The following is a 12,075-nucleotide window of genomic DNA, read 5'->3' as shown; positions in this document are numbered from 1 at the left end:
GGGGGCATCAAAATTATGAAATCAAAGAAGCCTACATTTTTCCGTCTTTTTGGCAATTTCTATCCCAATTTTTTCTTCTCGACTCGCACCTTTTGCGTCCTTTTAAGAATACTTTTCTGTGTTGATTTTACTTTAAAACGTTTGCTATGCCCAAAAGATGTATCATTGCAGTTTCCATGGACACTCAAGCTTTGGAAGTCACCAAAATTTTGTGGCTATTTTCTCCCTAATTTTGCATCTGACACCAGGCAATTTCCACCCACTTCAATGGCAAACATCTCGACCTTTATTCAAGGTAGATGAGTATTTTTTTTTCAACAAAAGGTAGACGAACAAGTTAGCTTTAAGGTGATCCCAATAACTTCCGTATGCCCCAAAATTGATGAATGACCGATTCCAGCATGTCATGACACATCATTTTTTTCTTTCCCTCAGACACGGGAGAGGTTAATACAGAGTCTCAGGGAAGACTTGGAAAAGTCCCGTAACCGCATCCGAGATTTTGAGTTGTCACAGCAACGAGCAGACGTAGACAGAGAACAAGATAGGCTGCAGCTGTAAGTAGTGACCTGCAATCATCATCATCAGCATCAGCATCATTAGCAGATATCAAACAATTTTTCTTTTTCCTGTTTTGTTTCTTCTTGAAGCATAACAATTGCTGCCATCATGGCTCACGTTTTCAATGAAGATTATAGATATCCAGCACTAGATCAGGATACAGGACCAAAAAATGGACTCATATGAAGACTAAAATTACTTCTGTTTTGTGTTACTTTTCTTCGAATCTGTTGTGGGAAATTTGTGTCCATATTTATGTGGCGTTACTTACACTCTGTCCTCTCCTTGATCTCAATGTGTCTGCTCCTCACTGTGGATGGTTGATGGGTGCTCTTGTATGATTTGCTCTTTCTGTCCTTTCAAACATCTGTCGTCCTTATCTTTCCTCCTTCTTTCCTTTGTATGTTACTCTCCAGTAACACCACTAATCTTCAGTACTTTATACGACTTGTTTGTGTTGCAGTTGCTGTAAAACTCTTACTAAATCTAAAGCTATCTCTGCTCCTTTATTTATTTAATTTTTTTTTTTCGTGTGTATGTTACTCTCTAGTAACACCTTTAAACTTAGGAACGTGTATGACCTATTTGCCGCAAAACGCTTGCTAAAACCAAACCCTTCACAACCACGCAGGCTTGAGCGACGGCTGGAAATGTATGAGAAAGACAGGGAGGAGCAGAAGCAGAGGATGCAACGCAAGCAGGACCGGAGAACCAAGGAACATCAGGAGCAACTACGCCAGCAGAGGGTAGGAAAATTTTTCATATGCATGACAATGCACATGCACACGCACACTCACAAGAAATTTGCATTTTCACGTCATGCTCGTAAAAATTTATACCACATTATGAAAGTGCTGTATAAAAAAATCAATTTCATTTGGGCTGTGTACTTTTTTACAACTGTCCAACAAAAGTCAATATTGTTCTTCTGTGACAATTTTTTTTTGTCTGCTGTGCCATGCAGGAATCTCGTGAGAAGCAGCGGCAGAACTACGAGGAGCAGAAACGTCAGCTGATGAAGGAGGAGGAGAAGCTGAATCAGAGGAGGGAGGAAGAATTAAACAAGCGCAGGCAGTTTGTGAGTGTTTTTTTTTTCTCGCATGTTGTGTTGAGTGATTTATTCGGGATATCTCGATTTTTCGCCCCAAATCTTAAGCATCCTGATTTTCTGGATTTCAATCTTGTGTATCCTGAAATTTTTGTTCCGTCTGTTGCTCCGGATTCTTCTAAAAACTTCACTCCCTTCTTCTGTGTCGCAGAAAGCACCCTTTAAACTTTTTGTCGGCAGGAAATTGGAGCACTATTTTCTGAAATATCGATGCTGGATTTAGTATTTTATTCACCCCAAGTTGTGTTGGAACTTTGCTTGTACATGTTTTTTCAACTATAATGGAAGCAGTATTATTTTGGCATTCCAACTTGGGACATTCTCAAGATTAATATAGTTTTTGTTTCCACTCAGAATTCTCCGATGATGGACTGATATCTGTTTCAGTTGCGACATACAAATGATTATTTGTAGTTCTACTGTTTCTTTCAAAACAAGCTTTGTCTGAGTTCTGTTTAGTCGGGCCAGTCATCAAGACCCAACAGTAAGACCGTTTCAATTGTGCGTTCGCATAGGGCCTATACAATGAAATATTTATGGACACCCCAGGAACATTTTTAGTCAACTTGGAAGTCGCCTTGGTGATTTGTTGTTGATCCCGATTTTTTTCCTCTGAGATCCGGAAGTTTAGATTTCATAGAGTGACAGATCTGATAACATGACTCAGGAATTGTATGTCATCGTGGTGAAATTAGGCGCTAGTCAATATACTGTAATTGAAGAAACCGACATTTCCCTCCCGGTGGACAATGTTTATCAAATTTTATTACTTTTTTGAGGGCTCAACATCTTTTATGTCCATTTGAAAACATGTTTTTGTTTGGATGTTACTGAAAATCATTGATCAAAGGCACAAAAATGTAACTTTACAGTTTTCAAGGAAACTCATCTATTTCTGTGTTGTTTGTATCTGTCTCCTGAGCCCTTCATGCTGTTTTCAAAGGCAGAGCGTTGTTGGCAGGCAGTTTGGTTTGGTTTGCTCCTTGCTTCTTCCTTTCTGTAACACCTCTTATCTATCATCCTTATCTCTCCTCCTCCATTACTTTGTTACTCTCAAGTGACACCTCATAATCTTCAGCACTAATACGACTTATTTGTGCAGCAAGTGCTGTAAAACTTTCACTCAAACTAAATGTGGGTGGTGTGATTTTTAAATTCAGTAGTAACACCTCTAATTTTCGGCACTTATATGGCCTATTTGTGTAGTAAAAGCTGTAAAGCTCGCAACGGAAATAAAAAAGAGAGTTCCTGGTTTACTGACCATGGTTTTTTTTATTTTGCTGTTGTTTCTGACTTAGTTTTCCCTTACGCCAAAGTTATGGCTAACATTGTTGTGAATTTCTTCTCTGTACTGACGCTGGCTCTGTTGTTGTGTTTTCAGGAGAGAGAGCGTCGCCAGGACCTGCAGGAGCAGCGGGAGGCAGACGAGAAGCGAATGCGGGAGAAGATCCGCCGCGAGGACGACCAGTACATGCAGCAGCAGCTGGCCCTGGAGAAACAGCAGCGATTGGATCAACAGCGGCCGGTCCGTGTGGCCGACATGAGGCGACGACTAGACTCGGCAGGGACAGAGGGTCAACAGGGTCAAGTTCAGTCCCCGACAGGAGGAGGAGGAGGGTACAGCCAGTACGCCAACGTGTCGGGTCTCCCCGCCAGCAGTGTTCCGCAGCCCCAGGACGTCTCTGGGCTGGCCCCGCCCCCACCGGAGAGGAAGTCGTCCTACGACACCTTCAGCCAGCACCAGCAGCGAGCTTCGTTCCGCAACAGCAACAGTCAGGAGTTCCCTCCCCCACCTCCTCTTTCGGCGGGTGGCGGCAGCATGTCGACTGCCAGTTCATCAGCGTCACTCCCGTCGGCCATGAAAAACTGGCAAGAGCCCCCAGCCCCTGCGAAGAAGTCGGTCTCCTTCAATACTCAGATGAACACGTACAAGGAGCGAACCCCTAGCCACTCGGTCTCTTCCTACAAGTCGCCCACAGGGTCGCAGTCCTCCGATCAGGGCATCCCGCCGCCAAACTTCCACAATATGGAAAACAGCGAAGTCTTTGACTCTTCTAACTTGCCCTCCCCGCCCCCACCCCTTGTTAACAGCACTGGCAGCGGCGTGGGGATGGAGGGGAACAGCAACACAGCTGTTTACAACAGCACCAACAGCTCCACGCCCAACGTGATCGGAGCGCAGGAAGTGTACCGGGACCCGCGGTCGCGGATAGAAGCAAGGATGGCCTCTCAGTCGACTTCGCGGGCCAGCCCGGGCACGGACCGCATGTCCTTCCGCGAAAAGATGAAGTACTTCGCCCAAGAGGCGGGGGAGGACACCATCAAGTACAAGCCCAAGGCTTCCAAGACGCTCCGCAGCATCGAGTCCAAGCTCAACGGACAGTGAGACAACTATTGGACAGACAGTGAATGGACCGTTAGAAAACCAATCACATTGAAGGGACAGTGAGAAAAAAATGACATCAAAGGGGAAGTGGGAAACTAATGATGTTGAAGGGAAAGTGAGAAAATAACGACATTGGAGGGAAAGTCTGTGTGGAACATTTAGGTATTCGCTCTGTTCACTTTAGGGTTGTGACTACAAGGTTACTGTAAACCCTTCGGTGTTGTGTGTGCAGGAGCTAGAGGGCTGGGTGACTGCCTCAGGAGATGGTTCCTTGATGTTGTAGCTAGCTGGATGTGGCCGTTGTTGAAGAGAAAACCAGACTTGCCGACTGTCCTGAATTTCCCGCGATGGTCCCAGATTGGACAGTCGGGGGGAGGAAATTTGAGAGCCCAATCACATATACTTCACCAAAACCAGTCCCACTTATGTTGTTACATAATCTGGTGTTATAGCATGGGATATCCCTGATTGGGTTTTGACCAAGTTGTCAAGCCTCCTGAAATGGCACCTTTGTGTTGTTGTTAAGAACAGGATGCATATATGTATATAAGCAATAACCAACGTAATAAACCTGGTAATGGTAAGGAAAGTTTGACACCTCTGGTAGTCAAGTCTTCAAGTGTCAACGTCGCAGCTTATGAAATAGACGGTTGAATCAACACCTGAGGAAATGTTTGGACCTCATAAAAGAAAAATATTTTTTTGGGTGTTGTAGTCAGTATGTAAAATTAAGGAGGCTGGCTGCCCAAGCCTGAGCCCTGCTTTGGTTGTGACCTGTAAGGTTGTGATGTCCCCAGGCTAGCTTCCTCTTCCCTCCTCCATCAGCGACATGCTTTTGTTTGGGGGGAGGGACAGAAGTGTGTATGTATCGAATATACCAAGAAGTAACCTTTACTATAATTTGGCCACTTTTGTCTGGTGATGAAGTTCTTGCTGCTCGTGTACGCCCTCGCGAGTTGTATGGGCTCTTATAGGTTGTGCTGTATTTGCCAATTTGGAATGAGTCCACCCACAGGTGTCTCGTTAACACTTCCCACGTGATTGACATTTTTAACTCTCCAGACCTTCTTCCTTGTACGGCAGGTTTGAGCCAGGGAGAGTTTTCACAACTCTCTGTCTGCCTGGCTTGGTCCTGTGTTAGATTTACAATGAGTTCAGAGTTCAAGCCTCTTGAATCAACTCGCACAGGGTTTTGACAGTTCGGATTTCGCCGATAGCCAATCCGTATTGGTAGGGGGGAGGGGAGTTGTGTCCTTTGAGTCTCTTATGCAGGCTGCCTTAGATGGATGCCTGGGTGTAGCGCTTGAGCTCTTTACTGTTACCATGCAGGAGAGCAGAGTTCCTTTCCCAATCGGGGGGTAATTTTTGGTTGAGTGTCTTGGTCTTTCTGTTTGAATGTTGTATCCCTCTAAGCGAGGGTTAACCCTGTCAAGCAGGGTCGGAAGCCCGTCTCCTTAACGATATAGATTGTAAAAACACTGACATTTAGAGAAAACAAAGGCTGCCTCGGGTGTCTGTATGTAACGGACGGTACTAAAGGCTGAGAGGAAATTTGCCTTGTTGAATATCTGGCAGCTTCCTCTTCACACACCCCCACTCCCCCCGAATCGCATGGCCCCATGCTTGTTCTTGTTTTTTTGTCAACTGTTCTTATGCATCAACTATGATCATTCCTACACAAATTGTCTATTCTTGTACTACAGAAGAGTTCTACATACAACTATTATGAGAGTAACAAAATGATAAGTTATCTATTGTGTCACAGTGTACATATTTCGTTCCCTCGCCTCTTGGTTTTTTTAATTTTATGACATTGTGAACTTCCTTGTCCTTTGTAGCTACACCAAGATATAACACCCAGTAGCTCCATGTGCTCTATGCAACCGTGTCTGTGCATGCTTGTTTGTTGTCTGTGTGTGTGCACACATGCATGTGTGTGTACAAATGCATATGTATGTACACATGCGTGTGTATGTGTGACTGTTGTATGAATGCGTGCTATGCAAATCTTTCCTTGCTGTTGTTTCTGCATGGTGTTGATTGAGAAAATGTCTTGTAGTGTGTGAAATCGAATATTTGTACAGACAGAAAATTTTGGAATATCCCAGAGCTAAGCGCTTTGTTTAAAGTACACTTATATATATTGTAGAGATCTGTATGTGGTCTTTGAGAAGCAAATGGTGAGAAAGGGAAGGGTGTCTATCTGTTATCTCTGGGATTCATGATGGGCATGGGTAGGTTTATAAATGTTCAGAGTTATGTATCCTCAGCCGGCTGTTCAAATGTACTAAGCCCAAAATTTTTGAAACATTTGTTCCATTGCAGTTTCTTAGTCTGTGGTATGGGTTGTCCTTGAGAAATACTTTGTTAAATCTTCAAGAAAAGATTATAACATAAAGTAGGTATGAGTATTAACAGAAATGAAATGTACGTTTTTCCTTCTCTCCTGATAGTTTTTACTTTTCGGGCTTAGAACATTTGAAGTGCTGGCCAAGGATATACCGTGTTTTCTTTCTTTGTTTCTCCCGAGAAAGATGTGGCCAACGTTTGTCTCTGGGATTGACGTTTGTGATACTTTCTGTGCATGTTGAACTGACTGCAGGTCAGTGGTGGGTCAAGCTGACCTCTGACCCTGGCATGTGTTTGTCAATATAGTAGTACAAGAACTGCTAGATAGGTTTCTGCATTCATCCCCTTCATTTTCATTTTTAGAACAAAAAAGAACAAAAAATAAAGCAAAACAAAACAAGCTGGAGGTTGGTAGCCCTAGAGGTTTCCTCATCTCTCCAGGCTTGTGGTGTTGACTTTGCTTGATGCTCGTGGTAGAGCTGCTAGTTGGGGTGCTCAATACACAGATATCATATTTATATTTTATGCAAAAATGTATTATAGCCACACTTTTATAGTCTATTTTCTATGATATTCTGATGATTATGCCTCCCCCTCATCCCCCAACCCCTTTCCACCTCCCCCCACCCCCCGCCCCTCTACTCTGAGACAGACAGACCCCCCTCCCCCCTCCCCAAATCCCATAGCAGCATGTACATAGAACCTTTCTGGCTCCAGCTCTCTCTCCAATGTGACTGTGAGTGGAGAGCCCTCCTGAACAAAACGCCTTCTTCTTAGACTACTTGAATTTCTTAATTAAAGCTTTTTTTTTTTTTTTTTAAATTCATTTAACTCATGTGTATTAGCCATGCCATACAATGTAGATATATCATGACTACTCATATTAAACTTGTACTGCTGATTCAAGAGTGCATCTTTTGTTCACTGTGTTGTTTTCTTTGTAGATATTTCTTCCTTGTCTGGACCCATATATCGGAGATGTGGGGTGGTGTGGTTGCCGGGGGGGCTCTGCCGGTGTGGGTTGCTCCTATTTTTCCTTTCAGACATCTATTGTCCTTTACTTTTCTCTCCTCCTTGCTTTCTATCATGTATGTCACTCTCTAGTACATGTAATAACACCTCTCACTCTAATCTTCATCACTTATGTAATTATCTGTAGGTGGTTGGCAGGTGCTCTGGTGTGGTTTGCTCCTTATTTCCTATCAAACATCAGAATCTGTTGATCATCTGATCTCTCCTCCTTTTTTATGTTTGTTACTCCCTTATAAAACCTGTAACATTTGGCTATTATTTGACCTTATTGTATTGCAAGTACCGTTTACTAAAACTAAACTTGATCTCTTTGGGATGCAAGTGCAGTGCCGAAGAAAAAAAACAAAAAAAAACAAAAACGCTTACCTCATACTACTTATACTTTACATTAAAATATTTTTTAAAACACATGGGGGGAGGGCACACATTGATGGTGCTGGCTCTTGCTGGCCAAGTGAGAGACTCCCATCATGAGTGATTTGAAGTGTGAGGCATCGTTATGAAATCAGGTGCTCGTCCGAATAATGAAATAGAAGAAAATGGAATTTTTCTATTCGTTTTTCTTTTTTTAGCTCGACACCTTTTACATCCATTTAAAAACACATTTTCGTGTGTTTTTTCCTGGAAAAAGGTTGGTCAAAGGCATTTAAAAAAAAGAGACATGGATTTGCAGTTTTCAAGGTCCCTCAAGCTTTGGAAGTGGCCAAACTTTTACGGACATCTTCTCACCAATTTTACCTCTGCTACCAGGCGACCTCTGCCTCCGTTAAATGCACAATAATTCAACTTCCATTCAAAATAAATGAGTAATTCTTCCTTCAATATCAAGGCAATCCATAGGACATCAGCTTATTTCAGAGGCGGGACCTCCGATTTTAACGCTCGCCTCATGACCGAGTAAAATGGGTTGAGAGCCTTGAAAACGTGGGTGGTTTGCGGGTGCTCTGGTGTGGTGTGCTTCTTCTTTATCAACCATCCATCGCCTTTATCTCCCCTCCTTTTTGTGTTTGTTACTCTCTTGTAACACCTCTAAAATTCGGCACTTAATGACCGTATTGTGTAGCGAGTGCCGTAAAACACTAAAACAAATAAAACAGCCTTGAAAACTCCACAAAACGATTCGAGGTTATAAACACCCAGTTTGGGATTCGAATCAGGGCCATCCACTCCCAAGTCTAGTGTGATATCGACTGAGCGAACGGAGCACATTTAAGTCATCACTGAAAATAAAGGCATTGCTTTATTTTACCACTAGCCACGTTATCTTACTGCCGTTGACCGACAAAAGCTAAAAGTAAAAGTAACAAGCGGTTGGTTGGCGGGTGCTCTGGTGTGGTTTGCTAATTCTTCCGTGTGAAACGTCTGTCATCCTTATCTCTCCTCCTCCTTTTCTGCGTTTGTTACCCTTTAACAGCATCTCTAATCTCCTTCACTTTATGGTGTATTCAATGCTACTTAAAGTACCAGTCATTAACAGAAGTGAAGGGATGGAATCGTCGTAGGCGTGGGTGGTTGGCGGGTGCTCTAATGTGGTTTGCTCCTTCTTTTCTATCATGTATCGTCCTTATCTCCCGAACTTCTTTTTTTATGTTTGTTACTCTCGTGTGACACCTTTAATCAGCGCGCTCATATGACCTTGTGCAGTTGCGAGCGTCGTAGAACCCTTTCTAAACAAACAATACCTCTAATCTTCGGCACCTATTCTTAAGTCTTTATTGTGTTGTTAGTGCCGTAAAACTCTTTCTAAAACAAAAACGAATCGTAGGCTGTTTTGCTAGTCTTCTGTGAAGACTGCTTCTGCTGTTGTTGCAGGCTACAAAGCAAAGGAAGACTGAACAGCTCGAACAGACAACTCTGGTATAGCGGTTTGGAGCTTTGTTGTCGCACGATGGAGACCCGAGTTTGATTCTCCAATGGGGAGAAAATTGTCATCGAGTATCTATGTCTTTCTGCTGGCATAATAATATTGTATCCCTCTCAGCTCGAGTTGGCCCTGACAGGCAGGATCGGAAGCCCGCCTCCTAAATGATCCAAATTAAGAGGATTGGGGGGGGGGGGGGGGGGGGGTGTAACGTTCTGCCCGGCTAGTAGTAGTATATAAAATTTACCCATGATTCACGTAAGTGGGTGTAGTAGAAATGCATTACTGGGAATAACTATGCGTCTTCTTATCACCACATCCTTCTCTGCTGTCTCCGTTTCTCCATCTCACTATTTTCCCTGCACTAAAAATGTGTTCTTGTGCCGCTGTGATTGTTTTTAACCTGACAATCCCAAACACACACATACACACACATGCACACACTCACACACACACACACACACACACACACACACACACACACACACACACACACATACACACACACACATATATATATATACACACTCACGCACAAACCTGCACACACACGCGCGCGCGCGCTCGCACACACATGTTGTATCCCTCTCACATAATAATTTTCTTCCAGAGCCGCAAACGGGCATGCCTAAGCTACTACTATGGCCTATCGGTAGAACGGTAGTTGTGGGAGAATGTTTGCGGGCCTGGAAGTTTGTGTGTGTGTGTGTGTGTGTGTGTGTGTGTGTGTGTGTGTGTGTGTGTGTGTGTGTGTGTGTGCCATGTGTGTGTGTGTGTGTGTCCCGTGTGTGTGTGTGTGTGTGTGTGTGTGTGTGTGTGTGTGTGTGTGTGTGTGTGTGTGCCATGTGTGCGTGTGTGTGTGTGTTGCTGGGTATTGGTGCTGTTGTTATTGTTCTTGTAAAATGGCCTCAAAATGTGTATTTTCTGTTCTTTGATTCGTTAGTTAATTTGATGGCTGGTTTTGCATTGAACATACAGCGCCTACTTAGGGTCTTTTTGATTATTAAAGTAAAGTTGTTCCCGCATCCGATCCGGATATTGTGGATTGCCTTGTTAAATTAGTGAGACAACTTCCTGGGCCTTCGGCATTATTGTGGTAGGGTGGCCAGTTCCCCAACTCGAAGTCAGGTACCCATTACTGCTTGACGTGCAAGAGGGGGTGAAAAAATCCGTTTCCGAACCGAGGCTCGAACCCGGATTTTCCGCTTCGGAGACGAGCGCACTAACCGCACCGCCACTTCACCCTTTTTCAGGGGATTAAGAACTACAAATTATTGCCATTATTATTACAAGCAGGCTAAAGAAATAGTGTGAAGTCTAAAAAGTTCCCAGAGCGAAAGAAGACTATAATATCACAACACACTTCAGCATAAACATCTTCAAAACATTAAAACAGCGAAACGTATTTTCGGGCAATATGTTGATCCTCTTTAGCTAAAAGAGGTAATAAAATGTTTCGTCTTAAATTTCGATTTCGCATTTTCTTTCGGCTTTTGCACCTTGACTGCACGACTGTGGGTGGACTACACAGTAATCTGTGGCTCGGTGATCTGTCGCCATGGTCGGTCGTTAATTTGCACTATCCAGGTTTAAGTTCATAACTATTAATCTAGTTTTGGACGCAGTAACAGCAGTTGAGAACGTTTAAGCTGTAGACGTGACGGAGTTAAAGGTGCAAGTTTCGTTTCCAACACACCAGCCCCAGCAGGCTCACCACAGTCTGGTGAAGACAGTGAAGTGACGATGATATCTCGCACCTTTGCAATAACTTTGGTTCGCCAGTAAGTTTAGTTTCTCTAAGATTTCGCATGTGGTTTTGTCTTTAGATTTAGATTACTACTTTTACTTTTTTACTTTTTCATCCTCTGTTGCCGTTACGAAGTGTATACAGACCCGGTAACCGGGAACAAAGTCACGAAGTATAGAGACCCGGTAGGGGAACTCTTTTGTGATTTCAGAGACTTTCAGCGCCCAGACCCGGTAGTGTGTGTGTGTGTGTGTGTGTGTGAGAGAGAGATAGAGAGAGAGGGAGGACGAGGAAGGGAGAGGGAGGGGGGGCAGAGAAATATAAAGGGTGAATGCTTGATTGAAATTATAATGACAAATTGTTCTTTTCTTCAAATTATTATTCCTCCAACTCCAAAACGGAGGAAAAACGATCGTTCTTCGAAAAGACATTCGCAATCTTCATTTAGATCTAGATCTAGATCTAGGATAGCCTCGAAACTAGATCTAGATCAATGATTTTTATGTCTGTCTGTCAAGATCAAAACCTACCTAGGCCATAGATCTAGAAGAACCTAGGTCTACCCCACAGAATTCTACACTTAACTTGAGTGTAGAATTCTGTGGTCTACCCTGAGCCAAGAGGGCGCTGAAACTTTCCGAAATCACAAAAGAGTTTCCCTATCGGGTCTGTACACTTTCACTTTCTGACTTTGTTCCCGGTTACCGGGACTGTATACACTCCCTCACCGTTAAGGGTCAAGGGGAGATATTATATAATAATATATGCAGTTTTCTATGGTAGGCCAGTTCCGCAGCTCTTTCAGTTGTGATGTTATGTTTTCTTTATTAAGGGTTTCTTTGACACCCTCGATCCACCTTTTGCATGGCCTTCCTCTTCCATTATAGCCTGAGTGCTTGGTGTTGTAGGCTCTCGAGGCTGGCAGGTCAGGTGACTTACGTAACAGCTGACCAAAGCATTTTCCTCTGCAGTGGCGGCTTGTGGTTTGACCAGCCTTCATTCACAGACTCTTTCTTCCTCCCCCCACCCCC

At 43.5% G+C, this 12,075-nt stretch overlaps 2 protein-coding genes across 2 annotated transcripts in view; both read left to right on the top strand.

The window, feature by feature from the left end:
- Positions 1-7,315, top strand: part of LOC101853852 (afadin) — a gene marked incomplete in the record, with an annotated part of 77,252 nt that extends 69,937 nt beyond the window's left edge. Inside the window, 4 exon segments of the mRNA XM_013082525.2 lie at positions 436-557; positions 1,193-1,307; positions 1,526-1,639; positions 3,051-7,315. Of these exon segments, the coding sequence (XP_012937979.1) occupies positions 436-557; positions 1,193-1,307; positions 1,526-1,639; positions 3,051-4,055 (1,356 nt within the window).
- Positions 7,316-10,770: 3,455 nt separating this feature from the next.
- Positions 10,771-12,075, top strand: part of LOC101850085 (fructose-2,6-bisphosphatase TIGAR) — a 12,438-nt gene continuing 11,133 nt past the window's right edge. The window contains exon 1 of the mRNA XM_005098309.3: positions 10,771-11,078. Within this exon, the coding sequence (XP_005098366.1) occupies positions 11,041-11,078 (38 nt within the window). The 5' untranslated portion in view covers positions 10,771-11,040. The remainder of the gene's footprint in view (positions 11,079-12,075) is intronic.

The sequence above is a fragment of the Aplysia californica genome, unplaced genomic scaffold (genome assembly GCF_000002075.1).
Source record: "Aplysia californica isolate F4 #8 unplaced genomic scaffold, AplCal3.0 scaffold00179, whole genome shotgun sequence".
Classification (NCBI taxonomy): domain Eukaryota; kingdom Metazoa; phylum Mollusca; class Gastropoda; order Aplysiida; family Aplysiidae; genus Aplysia; species Aplysia californica.
The sequence above is the reverse complement of the archived record's forward strand: the minus strand, read 5'-3'. Positions and strand labels throughout refer to the sequence as shown.